Source organism: Xenopus laevis, chromosome 1L (assembly GCF_017654675.1).
Source record: "Xenopus laevis strain J_2021 chromosome 1L, Xenopus_laevis_v10.1, whole genome shotgun sequence".
NCBI lineage: Eukaryota > Metazoa > Chordata > Amphibia > Anura > Pipidae > Xenopus > Xenopus laevis.
Window position 1 is genome coordinate 76,725,383 of NC_054371.1, and position 15,363 is coordinate 76,740,745.

The 15,363-nt window shown below is 39.1% G+C and overlaps 1 protein-coding gene across 5 annotated transcripts in view; it reads right to left on the minus strand.

Moving 5' to 3' along the window:
- npnt.L (nephronectin L homeolog) overlaps positions 1 to 14,656 on the minus strand; it is a 55,514-nt gene extending 40,858 nt beyond the window's left edge. The window contains exons 1-2 of one of the 5 annotated variants that reach the window (XM_041590535.1): positions 13,940 to 14,656; positions 1,922 to 2,022 (exon numbers count right to left, since the gene is read on the minus strand). In XM_041590535.1, coding sequence (XP_041446469.1) covers positions 1,922 to 2,022; positions 13,940 to 14,010 — 172 coding nt within the window. In that variant the 5' untranslated portion in view covers positions 14,011 to 14,656. The remainder of the gene's footprint in view (positions 1 to 1,921; positions 2,023 to 13,939) is intronic. The other 4 variants (XM_041590545.1, XM_041590538.1, XM_018251760.2 and 1 more) reach the window with 4 other exon arrangements.
- Between the last annotated feature and the right edge of the window lie 707 nt (positions 14,657 to 15,363).

Sequence of the window (15,363 nt, forward strand, 5' to 3'; positions counted from 1 at the left end):
CAATGAATCCAAATTTTTAAAAATGTAATAATAAAACAGGACCTTGTACTTGATCCCAACTAAGATACTGCAGTTAATTAATCCCTATTAATTACTTCTAGTAAGCAAAACCAGCCTATTGGTTTATTGAATTTTTATATGATTTTCTAGTAGACTGAAGGTATGAAGGTCCAGTTTACGGAAAGAGCCATTATCCTGAAAACCACAGGTCCCAAGTATTATGGAAAACAGGTTCCAAATCTGTACTACATGTTTTCATATATCTGTATACAAAATACATATATCTGGCCATAAATTACTGCAAACTCTGCCAAATCTAAACATTTCACCCAAGGAACTGTTGTTCTTAACCCCATGGCTCAAATTCTTTCTCCCAAGACTTTTAAGGTGTCATTGTCAAGGATCACCAAACAGTTTAATCCCCCCTTGAAGGCTATCTTGAGGATATTTTTATATGTAAAATGATACTAACAAAACACCATTATTATATGATAAAGCAGCATCACCATCTTTATGGTCATCTTGTCTATTTACTTATAGGAACTGCAAACACACATAGGAAGCAGTCACTCTAGCTGAGGAACTGTCTAGTCCTCGTTCTGGACTATAACTGGACAATACTCAAAATTATTATTTTTGGATTCATTAGAGACTTAAATGATTGAAGAGGCCCAATTCAGCAGCTCACAACATAACAACTACCGGTTTAATAATGGCTTGAAAGGTGTACACGAATGTAATGGGCAGGCGACACTAGTGAACCATAAACATAATTTTGCCATCTAAATGAAGACAACAGCATGTTTCCTGAGATAATATACAGATTAAGAACTGTCTAAACATTATGAAAATACACATAATGCTAGTATTTATTCTAACACCCTTCTTGCCCTCAAGAAAAATGTGTAAATAAGCCCAGACTCATCCTGACCTTTTTACACTATGACGAGGTCAGGGGATTAATGAAAAGAGGGCCACTGGCCCAGAAGGCATGTAAAACTAAGCAGGGATTTGCAGGTATGTGGTAAGGAGATATCTGACATAGCTTTAACTCTTTCAACTAACAGATCCACTTGTCTTGGGGCAATCCTATAATGATGATACTGGCACTGACTTAAAATATGGTTAAAAGATGGTTAATGTTAACCATGCCAGATTATCTGGACAAGCTATAGTTTATACTTCATATACGGCATATAACCTTTAGTAGGAACAAGGAAATATAGAACTGGTGTACCACACCAGCACACATGGATGTCAGGCTGTCATTAAAGTATATGCTTAAGTTCATATTAAGGTTTAAACCTTCTTATTTCTTTAAATCTTTAAAAAAATATGCATAGGATGAAATCTATGCCTGTACTAAGCAGGTCTCAACAAAAGCTCTATAGAAAATACTCCATGTTATAAAGTTACCTTCTACCTTTTTTACACAGAATAAAAATAATCTGATACTATACAGGAAACTTTTGAGAATATTTTGGGATGGTTAGACGTCTTAAGACTCCTTAAAACAAAAATTATTATCCTTTGGGTAGCGTGGGTCCCCACAAACTTGTAACCCAACGCCCCATAACCCACTTTCTTCCTAGAATAAAAAATAGTAATTTAAATTTACTGAAAGAGAGCACACTGTGTAAAGCCAAAAGTGTGAATTTTAATTATCAACAAACAGGCAAAATGAATCTCTCCATAAGGTAAAGGCCATGCTGTTGTTGTCAACAACCCATCTTCACTGATACCTAGAACCCCAGAAGATACCCTGCTGAAACCAAAAGCCAGTGTATATCACCACCTCAGACCTGCACGTGCAAAAGCCCCTGTTACTGAAAAAGCCCTGCCGAAGTGTATGAAAGTTAATAATAGATATGTACAAGCCCCCTATTAGATGATGAAAAGCCCCAGCAATGGCAATACTCACGCTGACACTGTCCCCATGATTGGCGGGCCCATCCCCAGCAGCAGTCTATCCTGTTACCATAGCGACACAGTCCCGAGGCAGATGCAATCTGTCTAGGCCACCTGCATATAAAAATCAGCATTAAGCAAGTACCTGACTTTGGAAAAAACAACACAGTTACTATATGCAGAGTATACAAATGTATACAATACGTTATAAACGGCAAAAAGATAAACCAAAAAGTTTTTAGCTATTAAACATATTAAACAGGTGCTATACACAACTATACCTGTAGCAACTTTTGCATCTTTTATTGCAAAATGCAAATATATCAATAAAGACATTAATGCCATCCATGAACTATAACATCTATATTTTAATTTTTGCACATGCCTCACACAGGCTACAACTTACTGCATAGTTTCTATTCTGTATGGTCAAACAATAAAATAAATACAAGTGCATTAACAAGGAACATGAGAAAGAGATTCCTACCAAGTAGCTTATAATCTAATTGGATATAAGGAACTATAAACAAAACATTAGTTATTCATTTGAAAGCAACACAATGTATTTAACATTTACTAGTTTACTAGTGAGGCAACTTCGGGCGACTTCGGAAAACGAAGTGCTCCGAGTGCCATTCCGCCGGCGATTTTCATTATAGCCGACGGGAAGGCAGTTCATGGAGATTACTTGTGGAATCCCTGCAGTTTGGCCAGTGACATATTCACTGGGTCGTCTTATTTTCACTGATCAGCAGCTGAAATCCCATCAAACAAATACGTTTTTTTTAAATCAAAGATTTTGGTCAGAAACTGACCAAAGTGTATGAGACATCTGCATGTGACCAGTGTAAAGGTGAAAAATGCTACTGGGGATTATGAACAGTTAAACCTTTGACATGTTTAGTTTAAGGTGTTACTTTGCCACCAAGGCTGAAATTGCTAACAGACAGATTGAAACCTTAGAATGAACATAGGGTGAGAGGTCAGTTATGAAATAAAAAGAGCCAGAAGTGGGTAAACATGAGACAAGAAGTGAAATGAAGTAATGAGTTTTCATCAACAGTGTCCATGAAGAGAAGAATAGACGTCCAGAAAATGCCAACAAAGGTTCACACTGGAAAAAGAGCATGAAAAGAATGAAAGACTACAAAGGAGAGCTGAAATGGACATAAGTATATCTAGTAGTGCTAGAGTGATAGAAACATTTAAGCAATGTTTTCTACAGTACCATAGGCTGCAGAGGTTAAAGAATATTAACAAGGAGTGTGGGCATTGAGATCTTTATTAGTTTTTTGGCCTAGCACAGTTTCAGTAGAATAAATCTTGACCCCACACAGTTTCAGTAGAATGAATAGTAGCACCGTTTCAGTAGCACAGTTTCATTAGAATTAATCTAAACGCCAATGCTACAAGGCATTACAAAGTAATGTCATTCTAGAAACTGGCCAAAGAAGGCGGTCATACTTGACTTAAATACAAGAAATATAAGGTTTAAGAGTAAGGAAGGGCATTCTTTTTCCAAGAAAGTCAAAGGCCAAGATGGTTTCACAATTCTACATATAAAATAAAACCCTCCCAGCTACCCTTACTATAATAACCCTTTATACAGGTATGGGACCTGTCATCCAGAATGCTCGGGACCTGGGGTTTTCCGGATAACTTTCTGTAATTTGGATCTTCTTTCCCTAAGTCTACTAGAAAATCATGTAAACATTAAATAAACCCAATAGGCTGGTTTTGCATCATAACACAAAGTTATTGATTTATCTCATGTTTTAATACGCAAATTAGAATTCAATTCAGCATGCAGCCAAACTTGTATTTAGAACATAATTACAGTATATATTTGGTGGATACCTAATTGTTAAAATACAGTACTGGATTATGGTAATTTACGACAGTAAGTGAAATATGCAAAGCATAATTGCATGTGCTTTTGGGCCCTCTTTGTCAAAACAAATGCACTTGCATGTGCATGATTTTATAAATTGGACACAAATTAAAGGTTGAACTTGATGGACGTGTATAATTTTTCAACCTAACTTACCATGTTAAAAGTTGCAGCCAAAATGATCAGAATGGGGATTACATCATGTGGCATTTAGCAGTAAAGGTTTATGTGCGATTCTTCAAGCACAAATCTGCAGAACTTACTGACACAGCACAATGTGGAAAACCTGGCGCTACCATGTTTTTGAGTTGATAGAAGCTTCAGGGTTCCTTTGCATCTGTAGATGCATCTGTGCATGATTCAGCATAAAAGGCTGGACAGTAGTAATGGCCCCATGGGGAAAATATACACAAGTGCAGGATTGTGTTTGGATGTACCTTTGCACTTGTGACTGCAATCATAAATGAGCCCTAAATCAAATACCAGCATAATAGCAAAATATAATGTGCAAAGATTTATAAATGAATTTGCATCATCAGCTCCTGGTATCTAGCACCTATTGTAATTCGTCTGTTCCTCCCCAAATGGAGTTGGTAAAGGTGAACTCGCTGATCTAAGATGGGGAGCTGTGTGTGTGTGCAGCTCTTAAGAGTTCATTCCATAGTGTATAGACTCAGACCTGGAAACTTTATTAAAAGAGCTATAACATTTTATTCAGTTTATGAAAACAATGTAATAATTTTTTCTCCAGGTTTTCTACTAAATTTAAAAAAAAGTAAAAGGGGGAAGGGGTGCAGAACAGAGGGGGAAGGGGTGCAGAACAGAGGAAGAAGACTCTGCAGCTGCTACAATGGAGCAGGAATGTAGGGGGGCCATTGTGGTGCTGAATGATGAGCAGCTTTCATATATTTTTGAGCAGGCTCAATAAAAACAAATATTAACAAGGCTTAAAAGTGAAAACATAAATGGCTTAATATGGAAAAGGCTATTATTAAGCAATCACCATGCATTTAACCTTTGTCAACATAATTAAGGTTTACAAGATACAGTAGACGTCATAAAATGGAATTTCAAAAATAATTGTCAGTGTCTTTTCAACAGCCTCAGGGCACTTGACATGTGGAAACAACCCAGACAGAAAATATGCTCACAAACTGTTTACAAGGGCAATACCTGATAACCTCAACATTTCTTTGCAGGAACAATAAACTGCACAAACATTAACAAAGTGATAATGTAGCAGTGGCTTTGCTTCAAGCTTGAAAGTTGACATGCAAGGGATTCTGAATTACTGGCTTAATACCAAACATAAGGACTTTTTGTCACCTTTATTCTTGAAAAAATTTACATTTATGTTCTATTTCACATTACTCAGTTTTAGCACATCTTAAGAAATGGTCCCACTGCCCTGATTAAGGTCATGAAAAACACAAGGCATTAGCCAAACAGGTAAAAAAGTGGTTAATCAAATAACAGAATATCAAATTTAAAATGTCTCACAACTAACTTTTTTAAAAAAAAGCAGGTCCTTTTTCAAGGATATAGGATGATCATTTAAATTGGAGGTACAGTATTTGACCTTTCATTAAACACATCCTCCCTTTCGTACAGAATGCCTAAAAATAGTCATACACAGGCCAATAAAAGTTGATGCCTTCTGTATGGCAGCTTATGGGTCTGTGTTTGTTCCAGCTCACAGCCCTGCTCAGCTGATATCTGGATGAAAATTGGCCAAATATTGATTGGGCAGGTTTTATTTTGCCATCTGATCAAGGACTGCATCTGTGTGTTGATGTGGTCCTTATCCCGATGGCCCACATAGCTCTAATTATGATCCAATTGTTGGCCGGAGGTCCAACAGATCGGATCAGTCTGATATTGCCCATCTCAAGGAGGCCACTAAACTAGTGGATTTTCATGTATATACCCAGCAAAACAAAAAATATATATACTGTCTTGCCTGCCATCTGGTCCTTGCAATGACAAAGCAGTCTAAGCTACCTACAGAAGGAAAAATAAACATTACTCTTCACTATCCACCTTGCAGCAATCTGTTTCTTGCAGCTTTGTGTTGGAGTTGGTTAGTTTGAAAGACAGTTAGCTCTAATATAGAGAAAGGAAGCACACACCAATGTGCTTGACCCGCCAATCAAAATCTGACCTAGACTACTGCAGATGGATGAGAAGGGGATACTGAAGAGTAACTTGATTATTTTAAAAACAGCACAACATTTTTAACTGATTATTTTCAGAAAGCTTCTTATTTCCATGAGATGACACAAATTACATTTTCATGATAGTTTCCATTTAATCACAATATGCATGGTTGCCCATTGCTTTGAGCAGGTCAAATAACATAGATTTGCTCAATATAGGTGGCAAGTTGCCCAATTCGGTTATTTAAGTGGTGGGAAAATCAAGTTGATCTGCTTGTAAGGTCCCACCCAGGCCAACAATTATATGATATAGTCTTATTGGGAGAGGACCATATCTGTGGCTCAAAGTGGTCCCTTTCTCACTGGACACTAGCCATCTTTTTTGCCCCATACACAAGCAAATATATTTCTGAATCTATCAAGGATAGCCTATTTGTGAGTAAAATTGTGGGTTTTGCCATTTCTTGATGCGCTTTCTTGTGGTGGAATGCATAAAGGTCCACTGCAGGGGAATGCAGGCAGAAATACTTGAGTGTAAAAGCCCTTATAGAAGCCTAGATTAGTACACACCTAAACCATCATGGAATTAGAAGCTGAAGTGTAAGAACCATTACAGGTTGGATGCCATCTTAGTCTGTTCCCACACAAACCACAGCTATTAGTTGCATAATCTGGTACTGAAACTGGTTTTGAATTGTTTTTTTATAAAAAAAATTTAAACTTTATTCCTAGACTGAATGTCAGGCAGCCATATAAAATTACTAACTTTTTATATAAAAAAGTCGTATACCCTTTGCCTGCTTGGAATCTGCACTTGTATCAAGTACACAGACTGCAGTTGTCAATCCATTCAGGGAAGTAGCATTTAAACCTTTTACCACATTTGTAAAGCAAGTATACCTGTGTGCTAACATTCCAACTAACAATACTGAACACTTGGGCCCAGATTCCTTTTTATTCGTACCTGGGGATGCAAGCTAATGTTGAGAGAGCTTAATCTTGAGAGCTTAATCTTGTACAAAGTGCACAATTCTGACCATTATTGTGTAGACATTGACTTTATTTATTCCACTGTGTGTGCTGACTACTACTTGATTACAGAATCGATGAAAAAAGAAAACTGACAATAGGACATTATGAAATGAATCACATTCACAACTGTTTGACCACATAAAAACATCAATATATATTAACCAGAACCCTTTGATCACATAGCAGCAAATATTAAAATGCATTTTGCTTCAATTTCCCACGCCATACACTTCATTTCCTACTAGTGCTTGCAGATAATGCAGTTGATTGCCCAGTCAGCCAAGCTACAGGAGGTAACACACAAAACAGATGCCTTTATTGTAAAAATAATTAGCTTTATTGCTATGGGCTATTCATGCCAAGCATACCCACGTAAGTGAATGTTATTTATCTTGGCTTCAAAGCGTATATCAATATTTATGGCAAACTGCTGAAGTCAGTTTCAAAGTTCATGCCAGCGTGAACTGATCTATTAACATAATCAGTTTAATCTTTTCTGCAAGGAATGCCAAGCAAATAATTTTCTTCCCATCATTCCTGCTCCTCATAAATAGAGTATGAAAGGTACCCTCAGGTTTGTTAGGTCAGTGTTTCTTGACCTTTTTTGCCAGGGGTTGCAAACTAAGTTGCAGAATCTGCTTTGTGACCCAAAAATAGATTTAACGCCAGTTTTAGGCCTTGTTTGAATTACTATTTTCTATTGTAGAAGGCAATGTTACCATATTCAGGGGGATCATGCAGACCCATCTTTAACAAAACATGGACCTATATTTAGGTCCTGCCCCATAGGTTAAAAATCCCTGCTTTAGGTCAAAACATGGCATTCATTATGATAACTGTGCTATGCCATTCTGACTTTGATTGCCAGGTTAGGGTTTTTCAGGGGGCAGTCCAGTTCAAAACATCCCGCCCGGTTTTTAAAGTGCAAAAAATAGGCAAAATTTCACGACTGGTGGGGGCACGATGTCATAGCTACACCCCTGTCACAAGGCACACACTAACATCATTGCTCCACCCTCTGACATCACACGGTTGTCCCTCAGACATTACCAACACGCCCCTGGCAAAGGTGGCAACCCTAGGTCAGGTATGGGAGAGGTATAATGGAGAAAGGAGCAGAATTGGAACGTGAATGGCGATGCTCACATATTTAACACATTTTTATATTCACTATACCAGCTGGGAACTTTTACATATGGAAGGCCATACTCTTTTTATTTTGCCAATTTTAATATAATCTCAGCCTCTGAACATATAGCAGAGTGGATCATCTAGCCTTCCCATTGATAAAAACAGGACAGTAGTGGCCTGAAGCATGCTGTTTACTGTGCGTATTGTGAACTGCTTGTTCCATCACTTTATGCTGTCAATAAATATTGTAAGGCAAGCACTGGCAAATAAGCCTTGTGTGCTGCCTTATTTGTTTTTATTGTTTACTGTGGGTCAGCATGATTAACAACAACAAATTACAGTAATACATCAGACACCATAATGATTCCCTAGTTCTCTGCAGAAGTGGCTAAAGAATGAAGCTACACATGCAAGAAAATTCACCAAAGAGAACTGACCAAAAATATAATTATAGATGCAACAGAATTCACCAATAAAATTCTTGCTATTCGTCTTGCTATTAGGTGAATTTGGCTGTAATCAAACTTGAAAGTAAAGGTTCGTTCAATTCTGGTAAAAATTTGATTAATGCTTCAGATTGCAGGAACAAAGATTGTGGAGCGAGATTTACAGAGATGAGATGGAATTCTAGCTGTAGGATTATTTTGAATTTTTTTAAGGATAAGGAAAGGATAATTTAATGGGGGAGGGGGGTGACTTATGTTAGGCACTACCCACAGAGAATTAAATCACTGGGTGTTTTCCCTAGGTTGGTGCTTCTTTTTTGGAAAGAAATGCGCAGGCCTCCATCTTACTTCCATTTCCCTTCAGTAAGGTTGATTTAGCCAAGGTGGATTAATTTTTTGGCACCCGCCCAGTGAATTAGCTTTTCCTTGTCCTTTAATGCAGCCTCTTTGCAAAATACACAAAAAGAGGCCTAACCCTTACACATGTGCATTTCTGGCCATGGTTCCTTGGGGTGGATCGATCCTGTGTTCCACCACAGGGGAACGCAGCCCATTCTTCTGAATCGAGTTGTACTCATTAAAAGAGTTGTTCACCTTCCAACACTTTTTTCAGTTCAGTTGGTTTCATATATTTCACCAGAAATAAAGACTTTTTCCAATTACTTTCTATTTTCTATCTGTGAACATTTTTCTAATATTGAAATGTAAAGTGTAATTTTTCACCTTCTAAAGCAGCACTGGGAGGGGAGGGGGTCGCATTCGGCACTTGCCTGTGCCATAATGAGTACAATGCGATATGGAAGAAGGAGCTTCTTTTTCAAAAAGAAAAAGAGCTAATATAAATGGATCTAGATTTGTTCTCCTGAGCCATAATGATGGTGTCCATAGTCACAAAAGTGAAAAGAAAAAAACACTTGAATTAAAGCATGAAGTAGAGAAGCATTCTTTTTGCCCTGTATACTGGGCTTTTGCAGAGAATTGCTATTTCTATATATGTTGTATGTTTTTCATCATGTTATTTAAAATACAAAATGTATTATAGTGCTTGCTATTACCAATGCTTTACCAAGCAAGAATTCTTTTTGTCTTCAATCGGAAACAATGCAGTGGAATGTCACTTCCAGCAGAGGTTAAGCTTTAGAGTGCTGAATAGGCCGTGCTTTGAATGCTATTCACCACTCACTTTCTATACCAAATAAATGAAAAGAGTTGGCCAGGTGCTATGACTTAAACAGGTGGGAGGGACTGCCGAGCCAAGAATGTAAAAGCCACGTGATTATTGAAGGTAGTCAGCAGTTCACCTGTGCCTTGCCTCAACTTGTACACAAGGTGGAAACCACTATGTTAGGTAGTAGCTACACACAGATATAAATCAAGGCACAAATTCCTGAATAATGAATACTGAAGTGAGCCATCAGCCCTGCACTATTCAAAGAGATTTATCTTTTTTTTTTTTAACTAATGCCCACAAGGGCCCAGTGAGCTTTTTCTGATTTTTCACTCTAGAATTCCAGTCTATTTTATTTCACTACTCGTCACAACAGAGAAATCATATCAATTACAGATAACATGACTCCAGAAGCAAACAGCTTAAAATGGATGCAAAATGACATAAACAGATGTGGATTTCTAAGGTAATCTGCTCTCAGGCGATAGCCCTTCCTTAAGAATGAATAGTACTGTTACAAATTAATATAGGCAACAGAAGAGCTAGGCAATGCCCTGGGTATGCAAATGAGGAAATAAATATGTAAAAATAAGGATGTACCTCTAGCAATTGCTGTTCAGCTATTCTACATCAAGCAAAAGCTTTCAAAGGGATGTTGGACTTGATGTGCACTACAGTAGATGAATAATAATTTACTATGAAACATGGTGATATGTAATCTTATATTTAATCTTGAGGGTGCCACTCAAACTGAACTTCCAAACAAAATTCAAACTGGCAACGCTGCTTAAAGTGGACCTGTCATCTAGACACAAAAATCTGTATTATAAAAGTCCTTTTCAAATTAAACATGAAATCTAATTTCTATTTTTTATTAAAGCGTTCATAGCTGTGGTAAGCTCAGCTGTCAATCAAATATTGTCTGCCCCTCCTCTATGCATAGGCATAGAGGCGGGCACACAATTGCTTTCACTTTCCATTCAGCACTTCCTAGATGTCACTGCTCTCCATACATTCCCCCGTTCTCTTCACCATTTAATTGTGTAACCAGGGCATGGGGATGGACATCGGGCCCCCTATTCTGGTGCACAAATAAGATTCTGAGATGATACAAGGCTTGCTTTAATAACAGTGTCCACATAATGGCTCCTGCCTGCTTGCTATAATTAAGAATTCCCAAACTGAAGGAAACAAGATTCAAATAATTTATATAGTGTAATTAAAGTTCATTTTGCTTGACTTATGTGATAAAATAGGATTTTGAATAATTATTTTGGGTGACGGGTCCCCTTTAAGACAGAAATTATACCAGCCTGAACTACATGTGGTTAGCAATGCTTTAAACCATCAGGCTGTCCCATTGCACTCCCTAGTTCTCTATAGAAGATGACAGAAAAAAAATCAACATGCAAGAAAATTCACCAAAAACTGACCAAAAACGTACTTATAGTTGTAAAAGTATTTACGGGTGAGAATGCTGACTACCAGCAACTATGTCAATCATCTTGCTATCATATTTATGGAAATTAATGTCATTTTGGCTTAATTAATATTACACTGTAATTAAACATTTGAATAAAGGACTTTCTTGTTGACTGTAGGAAACTATACTAAACTCAACTGCAGGAACACATGGAGCCAAGAGGATAATTTCGCATTTTAATGCTGGGCAAATGCTTTATTGAGCAATATTGCTTTACAAATTCAACCCAGATGTTGCTAGACTACAGCTCCCTGAATGTTAGTGTTAAAGTATGTGTTAAAGTATGCTGGGATTTGTAGTCCAGCAACAACTGAGTAAAGTGTCATTGAGCAGTGAAGGTAGCTGTGTTTAGTGTGGCATCTACTATCCATTTGGTATAATTAAATTATTGATTCTGCAGATGTCTTTGTGTATACAACAATATGCACCTATTTGGCTGCTAGGAATTGAGTATTCCAGCAGTTAAGTAAACCAAGAAAAGCAGCGGCAATGGATTTGATTTATTGGTATCCTCTGTTCCTAGAAATTCATATTTATAGCTGGATGGCTATGGATCACAAAAGACAAAATGGGCTGTATGGGTCATTGCAGAACTTCCCAGCTGTTTCCGTGAAAAGGGAAACCGTGTCACAACACTTCTGGGTGCATATTGATCTTATACAGCTGAGCAGAGTTGCTGCCTCAGCCCTTTCACACTTTAAGTGGTAGCATCATAGTTGGATAAAAAAGTCACAATACCATACCTATAAACTGTTTACCTGCTAAATGGCTATCTCCATTTACTGCATGGCTGCACTCATTTATTGGTGTCGATTGGCATGCATAAGAAACCTGCAACATTTTTACTCAGAGCCAAGCCAAGAAAGTGATTGTATCTAAAACTTTTTAATGACTTTTCAACATGAAGAAAATATAAATAAGAATTAAAAATACATGAAGCTGGCCCAAAGTAAGAGCCAGGAATATGTCTATCTATGCAGACATTTAAGGAAGAGTAGATAGGCAGGAACAATATTCCTGCAAAGGAAGGGGTAATTTGTTTCCATCTCCCAAAAATACAGCTCTCCGGCTCATTTGGCCAAAGTATAAATAGAAATTTGAGTTCTTTTGGAGGCGTTAAGGATTAGCACACTGTCATCTGTAATAAACTGATTTCATTGGAGCTTCCATATTCAGAGAGTTCAAATGAGGGAGCTGGGAGTATCGTTTTAGAGCTCTAGGACACGCATGCGTTATATATAAGTGTATGTGCAGGTGGATCCCAGTTACGTAGGGTAGTGCATACCAGTGAGTCTGACCTGCTGGGGAAAGCCATATTGGCTGTGGAGGTGGAGTGGTGACCCTCTGCTGAAAGAAGAAAGGGTTTAGAGGACAGATACACTTAGGGGCAGATTTATCAAGGGTCGAATTTCGAAGTGTAAAATACTTCGAAATTCGACCATCGAATTAAAATACTTCGAATATCGAAGTCAAAGTATTTTTCACTGAATTTGGCCATCAAACGATTTTACTTTGATGTGTAAAGACTTGTAGAAGGTCCCCATAGGGTAACATAGCACTTCGGCAGGTTTAATTTGGCGAAGTATTGAAGTCTAAGTTTTTTTAAAGAGACAGTACTTCGATTAACGAATGGTTGAATATTCGAACTATTTTAACTTTCGAATTGAATTCGAAGTAAATTCAAAGTCGTAGTATCCTATTCGATGGTCAAAGAATTACTTTGAATTTCGAATTTTTTTATTTGGGAAATTCCCTTGAGTTCACTTCGACCCTTGATAAATCTGCCCCTTAGGGTAATTTAAGTATCTCCGGCTGTTCTTTTGCGGATGATGCCGACTGGCCTCAACCCTGACCTTAGATGTTTGTTCCTCAATTAATATTAACTTATTCCACAGTCCTCACTAATTATTAGAAATCTAGCATGTAAAAAGCCAAAACAGTCCTTAGGAATAAATGTATTGCTTATCAATAAGCACAGACTTAGCATTAACATAAACCCAGTGCTGGGATAGGTGACCTTAAGGCTACAGCTGTTGCAAAACTACAAATCCCAGAATCCCCCCTCCCCCCAGTAATACAAGGAGGTCGTAGATCTGTCACATCAATCTGGGGCAGATTGATGTGACTTTATACCCTTAGGACCTGCAGGTGTCTTTATCTCTGTCAGCACATCAGCACCTTTCATTCCTCACTCACATCTGCCAAACTGCCTGACACCCACCTCCACTACACAAATAAATAGGGGCAATCCCAGCAGCCTCAGTAAGCCCATGCCCTTTCCTAGCTAGTATCAAACTCTATTCAGCATCTTTCTGCAGATCCTGACAGTACTTCTCTTTTGCCCTGGGGGTGCCTATGTGAATTGCCTGCCAATTTATTAAATGGATGAATTTACACAAAGTAGTGGGAAGTTATTCTACAACTATTCTATAACTCCCAGCAGTGCATAGGCTAAATTCTGTTCTGGAAAATACTCAGTTGAGATGTAAACTGACTGAGGATTCTGGGAGCTGTACCTTGTGTGCAGGTGGAAGAAATCGTTTGTTTCTGTCTGTCAATAAGTAAAGGTGAGGTATCACAGTAACATTGGGCTGCACATACTGGGGACATTAGAGAAGTTCTCAGTGATACTGGGGACATTAGAGAAGTTCTCAGTGTAGGCGCAATGAAAGTGTAAGTGCCATGAAGCACAGGTAGAGGGGTAATTCGCCAGTCATTTCTTACCTTCCATCATAGTCCCCGGCAGCGTTGATGTACAGGGAGCAGGCAATTATTAACCGGATAACTAACTCCATGACACAAGAGAGAGAATTCACCGCAGGAGAGTGCAGGGCAGCGTATCCAAGGGCAGGCAGGTGAGAGGGGGGAATGGTGGGGCTCCCCTTTCTATCTTCTCTCCAACCCACCGACAGATCCACTGATATGAAGGAGCAGACACCCAGTGAAAGCAGCGGCAGGTCTGCGTGTGACACATGTGACTCCCTCCCTGTTGAGCCCGGCTCAGAGTGAGGAGGAGTTGGAGTAACCCACCCTCAGTGATTTGCACGTCACCTTCATTTTCCTCCCACCCTGCTGCTCGCTGGGCAATTCCCTTCAGAGGGAGAGCACACCTCTTCACTTGCCCACAAGTCACTCTCTCCCTTTCCCAACAACTTCATCGTGTTACAGCCTGGCGCCGCCTCAAGCGCACTTTTCCTCTCATAACTCAGTAGCGGTATGTCCCGCACCCAGCCCTCTAGTTGCAACTTCCAGCGGACTGACTCGTATTTACTGGTACTATAGCTTATTCATCGACATGTTCAGTCTTTCTCATTCCCTGAGTTGCAGGTGTGTCGCTCCCTTGAAGTCTGTGAGATTCCCACCAGTATTTCATTAGCACGACGACGCAAAGTTCATTTCCACAGACACGCGCCTTTCACTTGGGATAAGGGCCGTGTGACTGACACTGTTATAATAATAGCATAATACACTGGCAAGTCGCAGTAGCCTCTTTTGACATTCTAATCACAATTTATGTAATATTTATGTAATAAATGACAGTAAGTTTGCCCAGGAGCAGTAACCCATAGCAACCAATCAGCAGGAAGCATCATCTTATTGGTTGCTATTGGTTACTGCTCATGGGCAAACTTAGTGCCTTTTATTACATATGGGGTTAAAGCTGGCAATAGACGCAGGGCCGCCATCAGGGGGGCACTGGGGGTACAGCTGTACCGGGCAGGGGCTGAAGGGGGGTGTTACACTTTTCAAATTAGCCGGGCCCCCCTTAACAGCGCCGAAGGTCACGGTGCAGCTGAAGATCCAAAGCCGCGCCAAAGACCTGCTGCTGCTCACGCTGCTGAATTGTCACTCACTAAGTTCCGTGCGGCAAGTACACTCCCCTGCTCTTCTGTGCTGCTGCTGCTGCTGCTGACAGGCTGAGGCTGATGTGGGCGTGGAGAGAAGGAGGGAGGGAGGGAGGGAGGGGGAAAGGAGCAGAAGCGTTTAACCCTGCAACTCCAAACTGAGCAAGAGTCAGTTATTGTAACATTGGCACTGGAAGCCTCTCTTTCCAGCCTGTATTTGTGTAATTATTTTAGCACCAGCCTAGTGTGTTGCTGCCATTCTATCCTAGTATGTCTGTTGTACTTATTATTTGGCAGATCTTT